The following is a 20,129-nucleotide window of genomic DNA, read 5'->3' as shown; positions in this document are numbered from 1 at the left end:
TTTTCTTGGGTTATATTTTCTGAAATGAGTTTACTGTTTCAAAGGTATGACCCAGGATAATCTGTTGATTCAAAATTTGGCAAATATTTATTGCATGCTCGGCCAGGCGCGGTGGCTCAAGCACGTAATCCCAGCACTTTGGGAGGCCGAGGTGGGTGGATCACCTGAGGTCAGGAGTTCAGGACCCACCTGGCCAATATGGTAAAACCCCGTCTCTACTAAAAATACAAAATTAGCCTGGTATGGTGGCGTGTGCCTGTAATTCTAGCTACTTGGGAGGCTGAGGCAAAGAATCACTTAAACCTGGAAGGCACAGGTTGCAGTGAGCTGAGATCACGCCACTACACTCCAGCCTGGGCAACAGAGCATGAGACTCTGTCTCAGAAAAAAAAAAAAAAATTGCATGCTTGCTGTATGCCAAGCTCTATTCTAGGCACTGGAGAATGCAGCAATGAGCAAAACAAAATGAAGCCCTGCAGCATGGAGCTTTCCTTTTGTTGGACTGGTTTACAATTTTTATTATACAAATCAATGATTTTTAAATGCTAGAAGAACACTAATATATGATGACATTTCCATCCATCTGAAGTGAAATGAGAAAAATAAGGGTAATGTATTCTTACTGAATTCTGACCACTGTTCGATTTTCTAAATTCCTTCCTGAGGAGCCTGGAGAGAGCCATGTCCGCAGCCCATCCATCTTGCTAAACAGGTCACTTGGACCCAGTATGTTACAGCTTGCTCTCATAACTTGACTCTGGCATAGCATCAATCACACGGTGGTTAGCAGACTTCCTTAACTAACTTACACTGATATTAAACATTCCTTTCTACCGACTCCAACTTTTAATTTTTATTTATTTCTATTTATTTTTTGAGATGGAGTCTTGCTCTGTGGCCCAGGCTGGAGTGTGGTGGCATGATCTCGGCCTACTGCAACCTCTGCCTCCCGGGTTCAAGCGATTCTCCTGCCTCAGCCTCCCAAGTAGCTGGGACTACAGGTGCACACCACCACGCCCAGCTAATTTTTGTATTTTTAGTAGAGACAGTGTTTCACCATGTTGGTCAGGCTGGTCTTGAACTCCTGACCTAAGGTGATCCACACACCTCGGCCTCCCAAAGTGCTAGGATTACAGGCATGAGCCACCACGCCCAGCCAAGACTTCTTAAGTTAGTGTTTTCTTGGACTGCAGTTACTCATTGGCTAAGAATAAGTCTCTTTAAATATTTGTCAGAATTTGATTTTTCCATAGACAGTATGGAGTTTTTCATAGTGATTATGGATTTTAAAGGACATAGCTGAGATTATATCATATACTGTATACTTTTTCGGAGTGTTAAACAAGCTGTTTCTTTTTTTTTTTTTTTTTTTTAGACGGAGTCTCGCTCTGTTGCCCAGGCTGGAGTGCAGTGGCGCAATCTCTGCTCCCTGCAAGCTCCACCTGTCGGATTCACTCCATTCCCCTGCCTCAGCCTCCTGAGTAGTTGGGATTACAGGCGCCCGCCACCACACCTGGCTAATTTTTTGTATTTTTGGTAGAGAGGGGGTTTCACCGTGTTAGCCAGGATGGTCTTGATCTCCTGACCTCATGATCCACCCGCCTCAGCCTCCCAAAGTGCTGGGATTACAGGCGTGAGCCACCGTGCCCCGCCAATGCCCAGCTAATGTTTGTATTTTTAGTAGAAGATGGGGTTTCACCATGTTGGCCAAGTTGGTCTCGAACTCCTGACCTTAGGTGATCTGCCTGCCTTGGCCTTCCAAAGTGCTGGGATGCCACCGCACCTGGCCTACAAAAATTTTTTAAAAGGCCAGGCATGGTGGCACATGCCCAGAGTCATAGCTACTCAGGAGGCTGAGGCAGGACGACTGCTTGAGCCCAGGAATTTGAGGTTACAATAAGCTGTGATCATGCCACTGTACTCCAGCCTGGGCAACAGAGTGAAACCCTGTCTTTTTTTTTTTTTTTTTTTTTTTTTTTTAAAGGAAGATGATTCTTTGGGAGAGAGTGATAGGGAATGTACCAGTTTCTATTCACTCCATTTCCTCTCCTGTTCTGTTAGATGCTGATTTCTACTGAGATTACCAAGGTTTAAGAATAACTTTGGAGAGGAGAGTGAAGGACCTTTCTCTACACATTTGCAGTGTCTCAGAAACCTCAGGGCTCCTGAGATGTATTAGATCCTTGGTGGAATCACTGTATGGCCAGAGCTCGGTTTTTTTAATTCCTGTGGTACATCAGAGCTGTGTCTGCGTGGAAGAGCCACAGAAAGTGGAGGGTGACAGGGTTGAGCAATTTATTTTTTCCAGAGACTCTGTAGACCAGGCTGGAGTGTAGTGGTGCAATCACAGCTCACCGCAACCTCGAACACCTAGACGCAAGTAGTCCTTTCGCCTCAGCCAGCCTCCCAAGTAGGTAGGATGACAGGTGTGTGCCATAACGCTTGGCTTTTTGTACAGATGGGGTCTTACAGATGGGGTCTCACAATGTTGCCCAGGCTAATCTTGAACACTGGGGCAAATGATCATCATGTCTTGGCCTCCTAAAATGCTGAGATTATAGGCATGAGCCACTGTGCCCAGCCAGGGTCTAACAATTTTATTTATTTATTTATTTTGAGACAGAGTCTCGCTCTGTTGCCCAGCCAGAGTGCGGCGGCATGATCTTGGCTCACCACAACCTCTGCCTCCTGGGTTCAAGCCATTCTCCTGCCTCAGCCTTCTGAGTAACTGGGATTATAGGCATGCGCCACCATGCCCAGCTAATTTTGTATTTTTAGTAGAGACAGGGTTTCTCCATGTTGGTCAGGCTGGTCTCGAACTCCCAACCTCAGGTGATCTACCCACCTTGGCCTCCCAAAGTGCTGGGATTATAGACGTGAGCCAGCGCGCCTGGCCAGGGTAGGTGCTTAATTCATAGGCTGGAGCCTCTTTGGTTTTGATCAGGTAGAAGCCATTATTTAAAACTTTCTCTGGGACTGAGAGCAGAACTTTTGGTTGTGACAAAAGTCAAACATTTGAGGATCTTATTCAGAATATTCTGAGCATTAGGGCCTTGTCCTGTTCCTATCTTCTTTTCATGGAGAGGAACTTACATTTTTTATCTTTCTGTATCTCTCCAGGCCTCATCATTTCTGTCTCCTGTTTTTCCACTTCCTTCTCTATTGGTTGGTCCACTGATATATGGACTTGCACATGATGAACTGTGAACTTCTAGCCACATGTAGTGCCCTTGGGTACTTGGAGGGAGACACTTACCACAAGGAACCAGATTGCTTAGGTGAGTACCTTTTTGAGGAAACAGGAAAAAAATGTGCTTGAATTAAGGAGGTCTGTTGAATTTCTCAAACCATGGGTGTGAAAAGATGTGGGTCTGGATGGAGCTTCTTCCAAGGTTCCACATGCATGTTTTGTTCTGTCTCTGAAGAGAGTGTGAAAGATCTGATCCGCTATTTGAGGCATGAGGATGAGACACGAGATGTGCGGCAGCAGCTGGGGGCAGCCCAGATCCTACAGAGTGACCTTCTGCCCATCCTCACCCAGCACCGCCAGGACAAGCCTCTCTTTGATGCTGTTATCAGGTTGCCTCCCTAGCTTTTAAACTTTCGCCACCTGCCAGGCTTTGGTGTTTGAGCTGATAGGTTTGGCGTTTGAGCTGGTAAGGAAACTTAACAACTTCTCCCTCCTTCATTGTCTCCCAGACTGATGGTGAACTTGACACAACCAGCCTTGCTCTGTTTTGGCAATCTGCCTAAGGAGCCCAGCTTTCGGCACCATTTTTTGCAGGTGCTAACTTATTTGCAGGCCTACAAAGAGGTGAGGCTTTCCTTTGGAGTCCCTGGGGCGGAATATGGGGCAGTGGTGAAGAAGTGGATGACTGCTACTTAAGATCAGGTTCCCTATTTCACAGGCCTTTGCTAGTGAGAAGGCTTTTGGAGTCCTCAGTGAAACCTTGTATGAGCTGCTGCAGCTGGTGAGTGAGTCTTCACCTTACAGGATCCCATGAGACAGCGTTTTGCACCTTCTCCAGGCAGAGGAGGAGATGCTGAGATATGGTCCCAGTCCTTGGGGATGTGGTAGTCCAATCCATAGTCTCTGGCTGCCTCAGTACTGTTTGAACTCTTTCTTTTTAATCCTGCTTCTCTTCTGTGCCTGGGTCTTCCAGCCAGAGTACATACTGCCTGCCTTCCATAGGGAGTCTCTTCCTCTTAACTCTCTTCTGGTTAGGGCTGGGAGGAACGGCAGGAGGAAGACAACTTGCTGATTGAGCGGATCCTACTGCTGGTCAGAAATATTCTCCATGTCCCAGCTGACCTTGATCAGGAGAAGGTGAGGGTCTTGGGTGTTCTATGTTATTTTGCATGGTTAGGTTGAGCTACCTTTTTTTTTTTTTTTTTTTTTTTTGAGACGGAGTCTCGCTCTGTCGCCAGGCTGGAGTGCAGTCGTGCGATCTCGGCTCACTGCAAGCTCTGTCTCCTGGGTTCACGCCATTCTCCTGCCTCAGCCTCTGCCTCCTGAGTAGCTGGGACTACAGGCACCCGCCACCATGCCTGGCTAATTTTTTTTTTGTATTTTTAGTAGAGGCAGGGTTTCACCATGTTAGCCAGGATGGCCTCGATCTCCTGACGTCGTGATCCACCCACCTTGGCCTCCCAAAGTGCTGGGATTACAGGCGTGAGCCACCGCGCCCAGCCAAGCTGCCCTTTTCGGGCTATTCTGTCCTCTGACAAGTCTGGGAGAGGAGGCTTGGTCAAAGAATGAGTTGGAGAGCTTCAAGGCAGGGCAGTGGGATTGAATGAGCTCCCTTTCTACCCTCACCACTCACTCCTCAGAAGATTGATGATGACGCCAGTGCCCATGACCAGCTCCTCTGGGCGATTCACCTCAGCGGCCTGGATGATCTGCTCCTCTTTCTGGCCAGCTCGTCTGCTGAGCAGCAATGGAGCCTACATGTGCTAGAGATTGTCTCCCTTATGTTTCGTGACCAGGTGAGACCCTGGCCTATTGCCCTAGTCCCCTCTGCCCATGTACTTTTCTGCTGTACAGCCAGAATTGCTCTTGTGATCATGGCTGCATTATTTGGGGAAGGCAGGCGACAGCAGGAGTAGCCATGTCTTGAGTACAGTAGTACCCCCTTATTCATGGTTTTGCTTTCCTTGATTTCAGTTACTCACAGTCAACCGTGGTCTGAAAATATTAAGTGGAAAATTTCAGAAATAAACATTTTAGAAGTTTTAAACTTGTACATTGTTCTGAGTAGTGTGATGAAATCTTTTGTCCCTGTCTGTCCTAAACAAAATGTGAATCATCCCTCTGCCCAGCATATCCACACTGTATACCCGCCTGTTAGTCACGTACTAGCCATCTTGGTTATCAAATTGAAAAAACATAATAGAATGTGTGTGTGTGTGTATATATATATGTATACATGTTCTGTTTTCTGATAACGTATATATACAGCACATGTATACATTCTATAAAACATAGAACGTACATGTTCTATGTATATGTGTATACACATACAAATATATATATATACGAATATATACATACATACATTTCAGTACTGTCTGCAGTTTCAGGCATCCAGTGGGGGTCTTAGAACATTTCCCCCTCAGATAAGGGAGAACGACGGCACAATGCCCCATTAATGGGGTTCTATTTTGTTCACTCTTTACATCCCCAGTAGGCATGAACTCAGGATAAGGAATGACTGTCCTCCTGATTCTTCCCTCTTTGTTCCAATCTAGAACCCCGAGCAGCTGGCAGGAGTAGGGCAGGGACGCTTAGCTCAGGAGCGGAGCGCAGATGTTGCAGAACTGGAGGTGTTGCGCCAGCGAGAGATGGCAGAAAAGAAGACTCGAGCCCTCCAGCGAGGCAACAGGTGAGTGACAGAGAGGCAGGTTCTTTTTCCTGCATCATGGAATGCTGAGGGCATAGAAGGCAAATTCTAAGGTGGGGTGATTGAATAACATTTTAGTTTTTTTGTTTTTGTTTTTGTTTTTTGAGACAGAATTTTGCTCTTGTCGCCCAGGCTGGAGTGCACTGGCACTATCTCTGCTCACTGCAACTTCTGTCTCCTGGGTTCAAGCGATTCTCCTGCCTCGGCCTCCCCAGTAGCTGGGACTACAGGTGCATGCCACCATGCCAGGCTAATTTTTGTATTTTTAGTAGAGACGGGGTTTCACCATGTTGGCCAGGCTGGTCTCAAACTCCTGACCTCAGGTGATCCGCCTGCCTCAGCCTCCCAAAGTGCTGGGATTATAGGCGTGAGCCACTGCGCCCGACCAACATTTTGTAGTTTTAACTTCCTCCAATATGCCGATGATAGAGAATGGAGATAAAGTTTCCAGAGAACTGAAAAATCACCTTGGACCTTTTTGTTTCTGCAGGCATTCTCAATTTGGGGGCTCCTTTATTGTCCAGGGGTTGAAATCCATTGGGGAGAGGGACCTCATCTTTCACAAAGGCCTTCACAACGTGAGTATTCTTACATCTGGAGTGGGAACGTAGTGGAGTTGCATAGCTTAAGCAGGGTAATCATCTTAAGAGTTCTTGGCTGGGCCTGGTGGCTCACACTTGTGGTCCCAGCACTTTGGGAGGCTGAGGCAGGAGGATTGCTTGAGCCCAGAAGTTCAAGATCAGACTGGGCAACATGGCAAGACCCTGTCTCTAAAAAAAAAAATTAAATTAAAGGTTGGGTACAATGGCTCATGCCTGTAATCTTAACACTTTGAGAAGCTAAGGAAGGAGGATTGCTTGAGCCCAGGAGTTCGAGACCAGCCTGGGCAACATGGCAAAACCCTGTCCCTACAACAAGTAAAAAATACTGAGCGTGGTGGCACCCGCCTGTGGTCCTAACTACTTGGGAGGCTGAGGTGGGAGGATTGCTTGAGCCCAGGAGTTCAAGGCTCCAGTGTGCTATGATTGCATCATTACACTCCAGCCTGGGTGACAGAGCAAGTTCTTGTCTCAAAAACAAAAATTAGTTTCTTCTGAGAAAATTGATGAGAGCTGCAAGGGGAAGGTGGTAGTTAGGAGTAATTCTAATCCCCCAACCGACACACCCAGCTACGAAACTACAGTTCAGATTTGGGAAAGCAGCTGAAAAAGGTGCCTAAACGTCGCCAGGCCGCCCGAGAGCTGTCCATTCAGCGCCGTTCTGCCCTCAATGTGAGGCTCTTCCTCAGAGACTTCTGCTCTGAGTTCCTGGAGAACTGTTACAACCGGCTCATGGGATCAGTAAAGGTGAGAACCTGTGAAGGATATGGAGATAATCAGGAATGGAATAGACAGGTGATGATGCAGCTGTTGGTGGGTAAGAAGTGGGGAGGAGCTCGGGGAGGCTGCCCCTGGAATGTGGACTCATAGGTGGGAAGGATATACAGTTAGGATGTCCCTGAGAGATAGTGAAAATGCCAGGAGCGAGTGGGTTCCTGGCATGACAAAAGAGGCTCTGGAAAGATTGCCTCAGAGGGAGAGGAAAGGGAGAACAGGAGAGAGTTGGAAATTGTGGATCCTAGAGTATTATAGCGGTGTCCCAGCGCGGTGGCTCACACCTGTAATCTCAGCGCTTTGAGAGGCCGAGGCAGTGGATCACTTGAAGTCAGGAGTTCAAGACCAACCTGGCCAATGTGGTGAAACCGTATCTCTACTAAAAAAAATACAAAAAAAAAAAACAAAAAACATTAGCCGGCATGGTGGTGTGCATTTGTAATCCCAGTTACTCAGGAGCCTGAGGCAGGATAATCACTTGAACCTGGGAGGCAGAGATTGCAGTGAGCCGAGATCACACCACTGCACTCCAGCCTCATCATGACAGCGCAAGACTGTCAAAAAAAAAAAAAGACCAGGCACGGTGGCTCACGCCTGTAATACCAGCACTTTGGGAGTCCAAGGCAGGTGGATCACCTGAGGTCAGGAGTTTGAGACCAGCCTGCAACATGGTGAAACCCCATCTCTACTGAAAATACAAAAAATTAATTGGGTGTGGTGGTGGGCACCTATAATCCCAGCTATCCAGGAGGCTGAGGCAGGAGAATCGCTTGAACCCAGGAGGTGGAAGTTGCGGTGAGCCGAGATCATGCCATTGCACTCCAGCCTGGGCAATAGAGTGAGACTCCGCCTCAAAAAAAAAAATTATGACAGTGGTGTCCAGCATCCATTCCATCATCATAGGACAGGAAGGAAGAAGTTGGAAGCCCTGAAGTCATGGTGATCTTTTTTTTTCCTTTTTAAATGTTAGGATCACCTGCTTCGGGAGAAAGCTCAGCAGCATGATGAGACCTATTATATGTGGGCCTTGGCTTTCTTCATGGCCTTCAACCGAGCTGCCTCCTTCCGGCCAGGCCTGGTTTCTGAGACCCTCAGTGTCCGTACCTTCCACTTCATTGAGCAGAACCTCACCAACTACTATGAGATGATGCTGACTGACCGCAAGGAAGCTGCCTCCTGGGCACGCCGGTGAGTGGGATGGTTACTGGAGATAGAGTGAGCTAGGGATCTGAATGCTTGAATTCTGGCTGGTTCTTTTTTCCTGATTCAGGGTTCAGGTGGTCAGTCTGGGGAGCAAGGACTGGCTGGGAAATTTGGTTTGGGTGGCACATTTTTTTTTTTTTGGCTGTGGGAGGTTGCTGTTTCCATGGGCCATTGCCCTAAGTTGTCCTCCATTTCACCTTTTCCCCTCAACTCTCAGGATGCATTTGGCTCTGAAGGCCTATCAGGAGCTGCTGGCAACAGTGAATGAGATGGACATATCTCCAGATGAGGCTGTGAGGGAGAGCAGCCGCATCATCAAGAGTGAGGCCCTGGCCTGGTCCCCGATCCCAGCCTGTCCTGTCTTGTGATGAGAACCTCATTCTTCCCAGTCCCAGCTTCATCCATCTGTCCTTTTCCAAGCTTTCCAGAATAGCCCTTCCATCCCTTTCTCTTCCCCATTCCTAGACAATATTTTCTATGTGATGGAGTACCGAGAACTATTCCTGGCACTTTTTCGAAAGTTTGATGAGAGATGCCAGCCCCGCTCTTTCCTTCGTGACCTGGTGGAGACCACCCACCTCTTCCTCAAAATGTTGGAGCGATTCTGTCGGAGCCGTGGGAACCTGGTGGTGCAGGTACTGGACAGCCCCACAATGTAGAAAGAGCTGTGAGGGAGAGTCAAGGAAGGGGGGCTCTTTCTTCTCACAGTTTGTACAGCTTAAGTTCATCTGTTAAACCTGCTCTGGACTACGACAGCAAGAGGTTTGTGGGTGTTGGCCAGTGTGAGTCTACTACAGTTTCCTTCTCCCATTAGAATAATCTCTGATCTGCCATAAATATTTTAGTTCAGTCAGGAAACATTTATTGAACACCTACCACGTGCCAAGTACAAAAACTCTGGGGATTCATAATTTTAGAGTTTAATAATTATGCTGTAGCATTTTCTGGTTATACCTTGAAAGCATTGTGTTGAGGTGGAAAGAGCCTTAAATTGTGGCCAGGCATGGTAGCGCACACCTGTAATCCCCGCGCTTGAAGAGGCCGAGGTGGGCAGATTACTTGAGGTCAGGGGTTCAAGACCAGCCTGGCCAACATGGTGAAACCCCATCTCTACTAAAAATACAAAAATTAGCCAGGTGTGGTGATGCACACCTGTAATCCCAGCTACTCAGAAGGCTGAGACAGAATCGCTTGAATCCAGGAGGTGGAGATTGCAGTAAGCCAAGATCATGCCACTGCACTCCAGCCTGGGTGACACAGTGAGACTCTGTCTCAACAGCAACACAAAAAGAGCCTTAAATTAAACTTTAGAAAGTCTGGAATCTAGTCCTGTATTGGTTATTATTGGAATAAGCTCAAGCTGGTCGGGTGGGTCTCCAGATCCATAAAGTTGGGATTGTAACAGTTGTCCATGAACCCAAAGTGGAATCAGTGAAAAGCCTAGGACAGGCTGGGCACAGTGGCTCATGCCTGTAATCCCAGCACTTTGGGAGGCCACAGTGGGTGGATCATTTGAGGCCAGGAGTTTGAGACCAGCCTGGGCAACATGACGAAGCTCCTTCTCTACTAAAAATACAAAAATTAGCTGGGTGTGATGGCACGCACCTGTAGTCCCAGCTATTTGGGAAGCTGAGGCACGAGAATTGCTTGAACCCAGGAGGCAGAGGTTGCAGTAGGCCAAGATCATGCCACTGCACTCCAGTCTGGGCCATAGAGCAAGACTCTGTCTCAAAAAAAAAAAACAAAAAACAAAAACAAAAACAATTCACCAGCATGGTGGCACATACCTGTAGTCCCAGCTGCTCAGGAGGCTGAGGCACAAGGATCACTAGAGCTTAGGAGTTTGAGGGTGCAGTGAACTGTGATTGAGACATTGCACTCCAGTCTGGGCGAGAGCAAGACCCTATCTCTGAAAAATAAAATTATTGGTTCACATTAAAATAAAAAAAAACCCCGGGACAAAATGAAAACTCCAAGGAATTTGTATGCTGGAAACACAGAGACTTTGCTTTGTATAAACAGATTTTGGGCCAGGCATGGTGGCTTATGTCTGTAATCCTGGCACTTTGGGAGGCTGAGGCGGGCAGATCACTTGAGGTCAGGAGTTCGAGACCAGCCTGACCAACATGGTGAAATCTGTCTCTACTAAAAATACAAAAATTAGCCAGGCATGGTCGTGTGCACCTGTAATCCCAGCTTCTTGGGAGGCTGAAGTGGGAGAATCACTTGAACCCAGGAGGCGGAGGTTGCAGTGAGCCAAGATCACGCCATGGCACTCCAGCCTGGGCAACAGAGCAAGACTCCGTCTCAAAAAAAAAAAAAAAAAAAAAACACGAAATTAGCCTGGCGTGGTGGCACACACCTGTAATCCCAGCTACTTGGGAGTCTGAGGCAGGAGAATCGCTTGAACCCAGGAGGCAGAGGTTGCAGTGAGCCAAGATCACGCCATTGCACTCCAGCCTAGGCAACAAGAGTGAAACTCTGTCTTAAAAAAAAAAAAAAGAATTTGTACCAGAACCTTCCTATAACTCTAGTTGCTACAGCTTAAAATTCTGTCATAACTGGACTTGAAAGATGCAGTAGTACCAATGAGACTTTGCTAAAGGGTATTTTTGCACTCAGGGCTCTGTGGTATTATCTGTAATACTAGGTACTATCATTTATTGAGCATTTACTATGTGTCAGACACTGTGCTGATGTTTTCATGTAATCCTCACAGTAGCACATGTGCCCAAAGTGGTTAAGCAACTTGTCCAAAGTCTTGTTAGTAATACTAATTCAATACTCAAATCCAGATCTGCTGGACTCCATGCTCCTAAGATTTGGTGTGTTTGATTGTAAGTTCTTTAATGGAGCATGACCTTCAGGGGCCTCTCAGTTCATCCCATTTGACTTTTGAGTACCCACACCAAAGACTGGTTCACAGCCCTGACTTGGGAGAAGCAGGATTTGGGTATTGACTCACTCTCCTGATTTTCTTTTTTTTTCTTTTTTTCTTATTTACTTATTTATTTTTTTAAGCACGGTCTCGCTCTGTTACTTAAGCTGGAGTGCAGTGGCTCAATCTCAGCTCACTGCAACCTCTCCTTCCCGTGCCCAAGCGATTCTTCTGCCTCAGCCTCCCAAGTAGCTGGGACTACAGGTACACACCACCACGCCTGGCTAATTTTTGTATTTTTTATTGACACAGGGTCTCGCTATGTTGCCAAGGCTGGTCTTGAACTCCTGACCTCAAGCAATCAACCTGCCTAGGCTTCCCAAAGTGTTGGGACTACAGGTGTGAGCCACTGCACCTGGCTGTCCTACTTTTCAGGAGAAAAAATTAGAGACTTTATTTACATAGTGCTTTGCATTTTATGAAGCTTTTCCATGTGTCTTATTTGATCCTCATAGTGTCTGCTTATTCTATAGACCTCTTGAGATAGCACTGCTTTTGGCAAACCTCTGAACTCAGGAAATGGGTCAGGAGTTTTGCCATGGCATCTTATGCTCACTCACATTATAGCTCTTATCCACACTCTAGTGTAATTACCTTTCTACTTCCTGTCTCCACCACTAGAGTAAGCTCCTCAAAGGGAAGGAAATATGCTGTTCACTATTGCTTTCTATTACCAATGGATAGCACATAATGGGCACTCTGTGAATGTCCGGTTAATTAGTTTTGTAATAGAAAAGACACTGATGGAGAAAAGGCCTCTTTAGCTCTCTTGACATCCTAATACAATTCTTTCCCCACAGAACAAACGAAAGAAGAGAAGGAAGAAGAAGAAGAAGGTCCTAGACCAGGCCATTGTTTCTGGTAATGTCCCATCTAGCCCAGAAGAAGTAGAGGCTGTGTGGCCAGCCCTGGCTGAGCAGCTACAGTGCTGTGCCCAGGTAGGTGGTTACAGAAACCCTGTCTTTTTTGAGAATAGTGCTCAGGGTATACAGTCTGGGTTTTCCACTCCCTCCACTCCCATAACTTTATCCATCTCTAGAATTCTGAGCTCAGCGTGGACTCCGTGGTTCCCTTTGATGCGGCCTCAGAGGTGCCAGTGGAGGAGCAGCGGGCAGAAGCTATGGTACGGATCCAAGACTGTCTCCTGGCTGGCCAGGCCCCACAGGCCATGACTCTCCTGAGGTCCGCTCGGTAAGAACCCTGCCTGCTTATCCTCTTGGGCTTTGGGGGAAGGAGGAGGCCATCACTGCGGTACAGGGTTCTCAGTCTTCGAAAGAGAGTCATCTCATCAAGGCTCTGGGACTGTATACCAACTGACTCCTGGGGCATTTTGATTGGTTTGTGGGGTTTTTTTGTTTCTGAAAAACATTAAAAAAGCATAGTTAATTGAGAAAAAAATAAAGAAAGCAAATCCTCACTTGACATCATCAATAAGTCCTTGGTAATTGCAGCTTTGAGTGAAATGACCTACAGCATGTTTCTTATAACATTAAGAGAAAAAAAACTGGTTTTGTTAAACATTGTTTCACTTAAAGTGGCAGTATCCAAGAACCTATTAAAGACATTAAGGGCGGACTTACTTTAATTCTAGTAGCCAAAGATATGCATCATTAACATTTTGATGAGTAACCATCCAGAGGTTTTTTTGCTCTGTTACATGTAAAAAATATCATATATATCTTGTTTTACAAAAATGAAATACTGTACATGCTGATTTATAGTAATTTTTCACTTCTCAGTATATTATGAGCATTATTTCTCATCAGATATATTTCTGTAATTGTTAATGGCTTTAAAACACCATTGTGTGAATATGTACATTTGTTCAACCAGGTGTCAAACATTTAGATTATTTGCATTTTGTTCTTACCTGATTTTTATTGAATTGTGGCTTATGAGGAAAATTTCCCCTGGAGTCTTTGTTTCATTTGAGGTAACAGTTTGCATTCTGTTTCTGGCCAACAAAAGAAATAAGTCTAAATTCCTTCTTCTACTTCGAATTATAAATTTAAAGCCAGATTTCCCCTGGGTAGAGCCTTTTTTCTGTCTGTGCTCCAGGGAGGTGTGGCCTGAAGGAGACGTATTTGGCTCTCAAGACATTTCTCCAGAGGAAGAGATCCAGTTGCTGAAACAAATCCTCTCTGCTCCACTTCCCCGTGAGTCTCCACCCTTCACATCTGTCTCCTTCCAGCTCTTTTCTAGCACCAAGATAAAAGAGACTCAGTAATCCTCCCTCTGTCTATAGGGCAGCAGGGCCCAGAGGAACGTGGGGCAGAGGAAGAAGAAGAGGAGGAGGAGGAGGAGGAGGAAGAGGAGGAGTTGCAAGTGGTCCAGGTGTCGGAGAAAGAATTTAATTTTCTGGACTACCTGAAACGGTGCGGGCTGAGAGACCTGAGTTGGTCCTAGAGTGGCGATTGTGCGGCTGTGAGGATGAGCTATGTCTTCCTCATGCTGACATCCTCTCCCTCCTTGTTTTGGTGCAGCTTTGCATGTTCAACTGTCGTTCGAGCCTATGTGCTGCTACTACGGAGCTACCAGCAGAATAGTACTCACACTAACCATTGCATTGTGAAGATGCTGCACCGGCTGGCCCATGACCTCAAAATGGAAGCCCTACTCTTTCAGCTGTCAGTCTTCTGCCTCTTCAATCGTCTGCTTAGTGACCCTGCTGCTGGAGCCTACAAAGTGAGGGGATAACAAGGAATGGGGTTCTAGAAGGGTATGGGAACCCTCAGGTAAATAAATAATCTTCAGGAGATAGAAGGTGCTGAGAGGTGTCAAGGGCTGGGAGATGGGAAAACAAAGAGAGAGTAGACAGGCAGGTTGAGGGAGCTGCATGGAGAAGGACAGAAGAGAGTGAGTGAGGAGGGGGCAGCTGGGAACAGCTATAGAGAAAATACCTAGAGGGCCAGGTTCGGGTCTGCGTTGGACCAGAGGCCTCATAGTAACCTCCTTCTCCTACAGGAGCTAGTGACTTTTGCCAAATACATCCTGGGCAAATTCTTTGCACTGGCTGCAGTCAACCAAAAAGCCTTTGTGGAGCTGTTGTTCTGGAAGAACACAGCTGTGGTTCGAGAGATGACTGAGGGCTATGGCTCCCTGGATGACAGGTGAGCTTGAAGTTGGCAAAGGATGGGTGGGGGTAGGGGAAGTTTGATGCAGAGTCACAGAATGTCAAAGCTGTTAAGAGCTTGCATGTCATTTAGCCTACTGTTTCTTTCCCTATCATGGGTGAGAAAACAGGCTCAGGAGGTGAAATGCTTTACCTAAGGTTATCCAAGAGAGGAGCAGGGACTGGAGCCTAAGTCTACTGTGTATCTAGTTTCCTTCTCCATCACCAGCCTCCATAGAGGTGGTCACTGTTGGGAGCTGGGTGGTTGCCCAGAGAGAGTCCGTGTGCGACCTGTCCCAAAATGTGCTGGGAAACCATGAGGATTTGTAGAAATGTTTGTCCTCTTTCCCTTAGTATCTCAGCCCCTCTCCTTTCACACTTAGTCTCTTTTTTCCCATAATATTCTCAGTCCCTAGAGTCAGAATGGTCAGGGTTCCATTGGCCCAACCTGGAAAATCTCTTAGTTTGACTTTTAGGTTCTTACGTGGAAGGAAAGTGAGGGGAAGGAGGCACACTGTAGGCTTCTGCTGGCCGGCCTCTTTCAGTTACCTGCCTCGTCCTTCCTGTTCTTTTCAGAACTGATCAGAGAAGGCCTTTGGTCTCCTCTTTTTGGGCCAAGAAGCTATATGCTCCCTTTCTCCTTTCACCATTCAGGTCTTCCAGTCGCAGAACACCTACATGGAGCCCCGAAGAAGAGGCTCATCTTCGGGAGCTGTACCTCACCCATAAGGACGTGGAAGGTGAGAGGCTTTGGGATCTGGAGAGTTTGTGAGGAGGGCAGCCTGAGCTGTGGGACCTTCTTTACTGCCTTAGTCCTTCCCCACGCCAGGGCAGGATGTGGTGGAAGCCATCTTGGCCCACCTGAATACTGTTCCTCGAACACGCAAGCAGATCATCCACCATCTGGTACAGATGGGGCTGGCTGACAGTGTCAAGGACTTCCAAAGGTAGAGAGGCACATGCTCTGGAGGCTATTGGGATGGGGACTCGTGATCACTTCCTGGGCTTCCTCTACCACTGACACCTTCCTAATCAGGAAAGGAACCCATATTGTACTGTGGACGGGGGATCAGGAGTTGGAGCTGCAGCGGCTTTTTGAGGAATTCCAGGACTCAGATGGTGAGTGAGGTGGAAACTCAGGGGACCTTTGAGATGAAAGCCAAGCTATCCATGTATTTGGGGGCTGCCTTTTATTCCCAAGCAAAGATTCTCCCATCCCTTCTGTTCACTTACTATATTTGTAAGTGTCATTTTTGGATGAATTGAGGTACCCTCTTTCCAGAGACCTCTGATTTGTTTTACTCATCTCTTCCCTGTTGCCCTTGGGTATTCACATGCTTGCTTTTTATAGATGTCCTGGGTCATATCATGAAGAATATCACAGCCAAACGCTCACGGGCCCGAATAGTGGATAAACTCTTGGCTCTGGGACTGGTGGCTGAGCGGCGGGAGCTGTACAAGAAACGGCGGAAAAAGTTGGCATCCTCCATCTTGGTAACAATCTGACCCTAGCTCTGCTGGCATGGGCCCACTCCCCTTGAAGTGCTCCTTAGGAGCAGTCCACCCGGATTTTTCCTGCCTGCGGCTGTTCTGACCAGGTCCTTCCGAGAGAGCAGGCGTGGCGGGGTGCAGCGGTCAGGAATGAGGAGACTCTACTAAGTTCCTTGTGTTGCCTTCATTTTCATTCCCCCAACCCCCCATGAATTTTAGCCAAATGGAGCGGAGTGCCTGAAAGATTTTTGCCAGGAAGATCTGGAAGAAGAGGAAAACCTGCCTGAGGAAGACAGCGAAGAGGAAGAAGAAGGGGACTCAGAAGCAGAACAAGTCCAGGGTAGCTTAGTCCTTTCAACTGCAAACCTTGGTCAAAGCCTGCATCAGGAAGGTGAGGACTTTGGCTGGGAGAGATGTCTCAGGTGGAGGGCTTGGGAGTAGCGTCAAATGTAAGTTTCCCTCATTTCCTTAGGCTTTTCTATCCCACTCCTATGGCTCCAGAACTGCCTGATCCGAGCAGCTGATGATCGGGAAGAGGATGGTGAGTGGACAGATGGCACTTTTAGGAGGAGAGCCCTGGAGGCTATTGGAGACCTACCTGGTCATGGGATGGAGGACCAGTTCTTCCCTTATATCTTCACCATATGACTATTGACCCTGTCTTAGGCTGCTTCCAGGCCGTTCCATTGGTGCCACTCACAGAGGAAAATGAGGAAGCCATGGAAAACGAACAGTTTCAGCAGCTGTTGCGCAAGCTAGGGGTTCGGCCCCCCGCCTCTGGGCAGGTAAATATGCCAGTTACAGTGTCAACCAAGGCGTGTTAGTCCTATTTCCAAATACATCTCCTCCTCCTCCTCACTGTCACGGTGGTCCTCCTTATCATCCTCATCATCATCTCGGTCCTCCTCATTGTCTTGTCATCTCTGACCAAGATTCCTGCAGCAGCCATTCTGCTAGTCTTCTTTTCCTCTCTCTAATCTCTCCTTCCCCTAGATCCATCTTCCAGACTGCCCCCAGATTTATCTTAAAATATAGTTTTGATTACAGTTGTCCCTTAGTATCTGAGAGGGGATTGGTTCCAGGACCCCCTGCCCACAGATACCAAAATCTACAGATGCTGAAGTCCCTTTTTGTAGTATTTGTAAATAACCTAGGTACATCCTCCTGTATACTTTAAGTCATTTCTAGATTACATATAATACCTATACAATGTAAATGTTAGGTAAATAATTGTTATATTGTATTTTAAATATATATATATGTATATATATATATATATGTGTATATATATATATATATATATTTTTTTTTTTTTTTTTTTTTTGAGACAGAGTCTCACTCCATCGCCCAGGCTGGAGTGCAGTGGCTCAGTCTCAGCTCACTGTCGCTTCAACCTCCCAGGCTCAGGTGATCCTCCCACCTCAGCCTCCTGAGTAGCTGGGACTACAGGCCTATGTTACCACTCCCAGCTAATTTTTTGTATTTTTTGTAGAGATGGGGTTATGCCATGTTGCCCAGGCTGTGTATTATTGTTTAATGTTGTATTGTTATTTTTTATTGTTAATTTTTTTTTAATATTGTCGATCTACAGTGATTTGAATCCACAGATTCAGAACTTGTGGATATGGAGGGTCAAGTCCCCTGTCCAGAGCCATTGATGGTTCCTTACTGCTTGCAGGACAGAATCCACAAACTCCAAACGGCATCCCCATCCTTGGCCAACCTTTGCAGCCTCACAGCCACACCACTCACACACCAACTTTACATCATAGTCACCCTGGCAGGCTTTTTCGTGCCTCCAAATGGTTAATCATGCCAGTCCCTCTATTGGAAGGCTGCAACCATGCACACAAGGTGACACACACACACTCCATCTGTCTTACTGATGGACCTCTACCCAGTCTTCAAGAGTCTGCTCAATTGTCACCTTGTCAGAGAAGCAGTCCTTGTCATTCTTTCAACCCCTGAAGTAAAAATAATCACTTTTGCAGCTGTGATTTGTTCATTCCCCTGATGCAGCCTTAATCCTGTGGAATCTGCCGGGTATGGTGGCTCACGCCTGTAACCCCAGCACTTTGGGAGGCCGAGGCAGGCGGATCACCTGAGGTCAGGAGTTCAAGACCAGCCTGGCCAACATGGCAAAACCCTGTCTCTAATAAAAATACAAAAATTAGCCTGGTGTGGTGGTAGGCGCCTGTAGTCCCAGCTACTTGGGAGGCTGAGGCAGGAGAATTGCTTGAACCCAGGAGGGTGAGGTTGCAGTGAGCCTTTATTGCTTTGCCACGGCACTCTAGCCTGGGCAACAGAGTGAGACTCTGCCTCAAGAAAAAAAAAATCCTGTGATATTACGGTACATTTGTTCTTTTTCCCATTGGATTGTGGGTTATTTGATAGCAAGGATCATACCTGATTCACCTTTACATCCCCAGGATTTATTTATTTATTTATTCAATTGACAACTCTAGCCAGGTGCAGTGGCTCATGCCTGTAATCCCAGCACTTTGGGAGGCTGAGGTGGGAGGATCGTTTGAGACTGCCCTGGGCAACACAGCAAGACCCTGTCTCTACAAAAAATTATTAAGTAGTTGGACATCATGGTAGCATGCACCCCTGTGGTCCTGGCTACTTGAGAGGCTGAGGCAGGAGGATAGCTTGATCCCAAGAGATCGAGACTACAGTGGACCATGTAGCAGGCACTGTGCTAGGCATTGGGTATATATTAGATAAGTAAGTATTATAATAAGTAGAGTTCACAACCCTTGTGGATCTTCACCAATGTTGGGTCATATATATTCAATGAATATCAAACTCTGGGAAACAAGAGGCTGGTCCTCTCCCTTTTCAACTTCTTGGCCCCTGTAGGAAACCTTCTGGCGAATTCCAGCTAAGCTGAGTCCTACCCAGCTCCGGAGGGTAGCAGCTTCTTTGAGTCAACCAGAGGAGGAACAGAAGCTGCAGCCAGAGCTACAGCCTCAAGTCCCTGGAGAGCAAGGCTCTGATGAGGAGCACTGTAAAGAGCACCAAGCACAAGCCCTGAGGGCCCTCTTGCTAGCCCACAAGAAGAAAGCGGGCCTGGCATCCCCAGAGGGTAATAGTGCGACAGCCATCTTCTGAATATTAACGTGTCAGCCATGTTGGTCTAGAGGGCAGGAAAGGTATTTTGAGAATATGAGGACCAAGTTCCTAATTTTGTGTCATTTATGGTCATTGCAGAGGAAGACGCTGTTGGTAAAGGGCAGCTGAAGCCAGCACCCAAGAAACGACAATTGCTGGACAGTGACGAGGAACAGGAAGAAGATGAGGGCAGGAACAGAGGTAGGGAATTTGATGGGACCTTCTTTTTCTTCTCTAATCCTGAAGACAAACTCTACCACGTCCTTACCCCTTAACATATTTAGATATTCACTCTCTCTCTCACCCCCATCGTTCCCACAGCACCAGAGTTGGGAGCTCCAGGAATCCAAAAGAAGAAACGATATCAGATTGAGGATGATGAGGATGACTGAAGAGCTAAGAAGCCTAGGGGTAGAGATAGACAAGTTTTTAGATGGTGCATTTAAGTCAGAGTTGGAAGGGTCATACAGGACCCAGAAACTCCTCTTACTGGACAGAGCAGTAGAATCCCGGGCTCTTCCACGGATTTAGGCTGAGAAACTTCAGCAGCAGTATTGGACTTCTCTGCTGTCAGTCTTTGTTTCTCCCAGTTTTTATCAGTGTGCCCCAGCAGCTCTCTGGAGATTTATTCCTCTTCTTCTAGGAACCATTTCTTTTGGTTATTGGAGCTCCTTAGCAAATAAGAGGAGTGAGTGAAATAGAGAAAGCACCCTGCACCCCTCTTATTGGTCTGTTCCTTTTGGCTTTTGGCTTTCTCTTGGAGGTGGGTCGCAGCACCAGATGGGGAGCTTTATGACATGACAGGTGGGAGTTTTGTACCACTTTTAGAAGATACCAGATGCCTCTGTCCTCATTTTCTTTCCTATGATCATCCTCTAGATACCAGATAGAGCCCCATTCCTGCATTTGAGATAGGGTTGGAATATAGTACTCTAGATGATGAACGTGTTTGCTTTGTTTTTGGTATTAAACATGTAAGATTAGAAGTTCTGATCTCA

The 20,129-nt window shown here is 46.8% G+C and overlaps 1 protein-coding gene across 7 annotated transcripts in view; it reads left to right on the top strand.

The window, feature by feature from the left end:
• Positions 1–20,129, top strand: part of TIMELESS (timeless circadian regulator) — a 32,145-nt gene extending 12,016 nt beyond the window's left edge. For 2 of the 7 annotated variants that reach the window (XM_054444656.2, XM_054444655.2), the window contains exons 2-29: positions 3,121–3,278; positions 3,426–3,579; positions 3,700–3,814; positions 3,909–3,971; positions 4,226–4,327; positions 4,834–4,986; positions 5,749–5,882; positions 6,391–6,478; positions 7,070–7,246; positions 8,244–8,461; positions 8,694–8,797; positions 8,942–9,111; positions 12,215–12,352; positions 12,454–12,605; positions 13,473–13,570; positions 13,660–13,789; positions 13,898–14,099; positions 14,379–14,524; positions 15,181–15,266; positions 15,356–15,473; positions 15,563–15,645; positions 15,878–16,020; positions 16,237–16,408; positions 16,490–16,558; positions 16,684–16,802; positions 18,880–19,105; positions 19,231–19,332; positions 19,453–20,129. In XM_054444656.2, the coding sequence (XP_054300631.1) occupies positions 3,182–3,278; positions 3,426–3,579; positions 3,700–3,814; positions 3,909–3,971; positions 4,226–4,327; positions 4,834–4,986; positions 5,749–5,882; positions 6,391–6,478; positions 7,070–7,246; positions 8,244–8,461; positions 8,694–8,797; positions 8,942–9,111; positions 12,215–12,352; positions 12,454–12,605; positions 13,473–13,570; positions 13,660–13,789; positions 13,898–14,099; positions 14,379–14,524; positions 15,181–15,266; positions 15,356–15,473; positions 15,563–15,645; positions 15,878–16,020; positions 16,237–16,408; positions 16,490–16,558; positions 16,684–16,802; positions 18,880–19,105; positions 19,231–19,332; positions 19,453–19,523 (3,630 nt within the window). In that variant the 5' untranslated portion in view covers positions 3,121–3,181 and the 3' untranslated portion in view covers positions 19,524–20,129. Of the gene's footprint in view, positions 1–3,120; positions 3,279–3,425; positions 3,580–3,699; positions 3,815–3,908; positions 3,972–4,225; positions 4,328–4,830; positions 4,987–5,748; positions 5,883–6,390; positions 6,479–7,069; positions 7,247–8,243; positions 8,462–8,693; positions 8,798–8,941; positions 9,112–12,214; positions 12,353–12,453; positions 12,606–13,472; positions 13,571–13,659; positions 13,790–13,897; positions 14,100–14,378; positions 14,525–15,180; positions 15,267–15,355; positions 15,474–15,562; positions 15,646–15,877; positions 16,021–16,236; positions 16,409–16,489; positions 16,559–16,683; positions 16,803–18,879; positions 19,106–19,230; positions 19,333–19,452 lie in introns of all 7 variants that reach the window. The other 5 variants (XM_054444654.2, XM_054444653.2, XM_063672832.1 and 2 more) reach the window with 4 other exon arrangements.

The sequence above is a fragment of the Pongo pygmaeus genome, chromosome 10, assembly GCF_028885625.2.
Source record: "Pongo pygmaeus isolate AG05252 chromosome 10, NHGRI_mPonPyg2-v2.0_pri, whole genome shotgun sequence".
In the NCBI taxonomy this organism is placed as follows: domain Eukaryota; kingdom Metazoa; phylum Chordata; class Mammalia; order Primates; family Hominidae; genus Pongo; species Pongo pygmaeus.
Note: the sequence above shows the minus strand (reverse complement) of the source record. Positions and strands in the feature narration are given on the sequence as shown.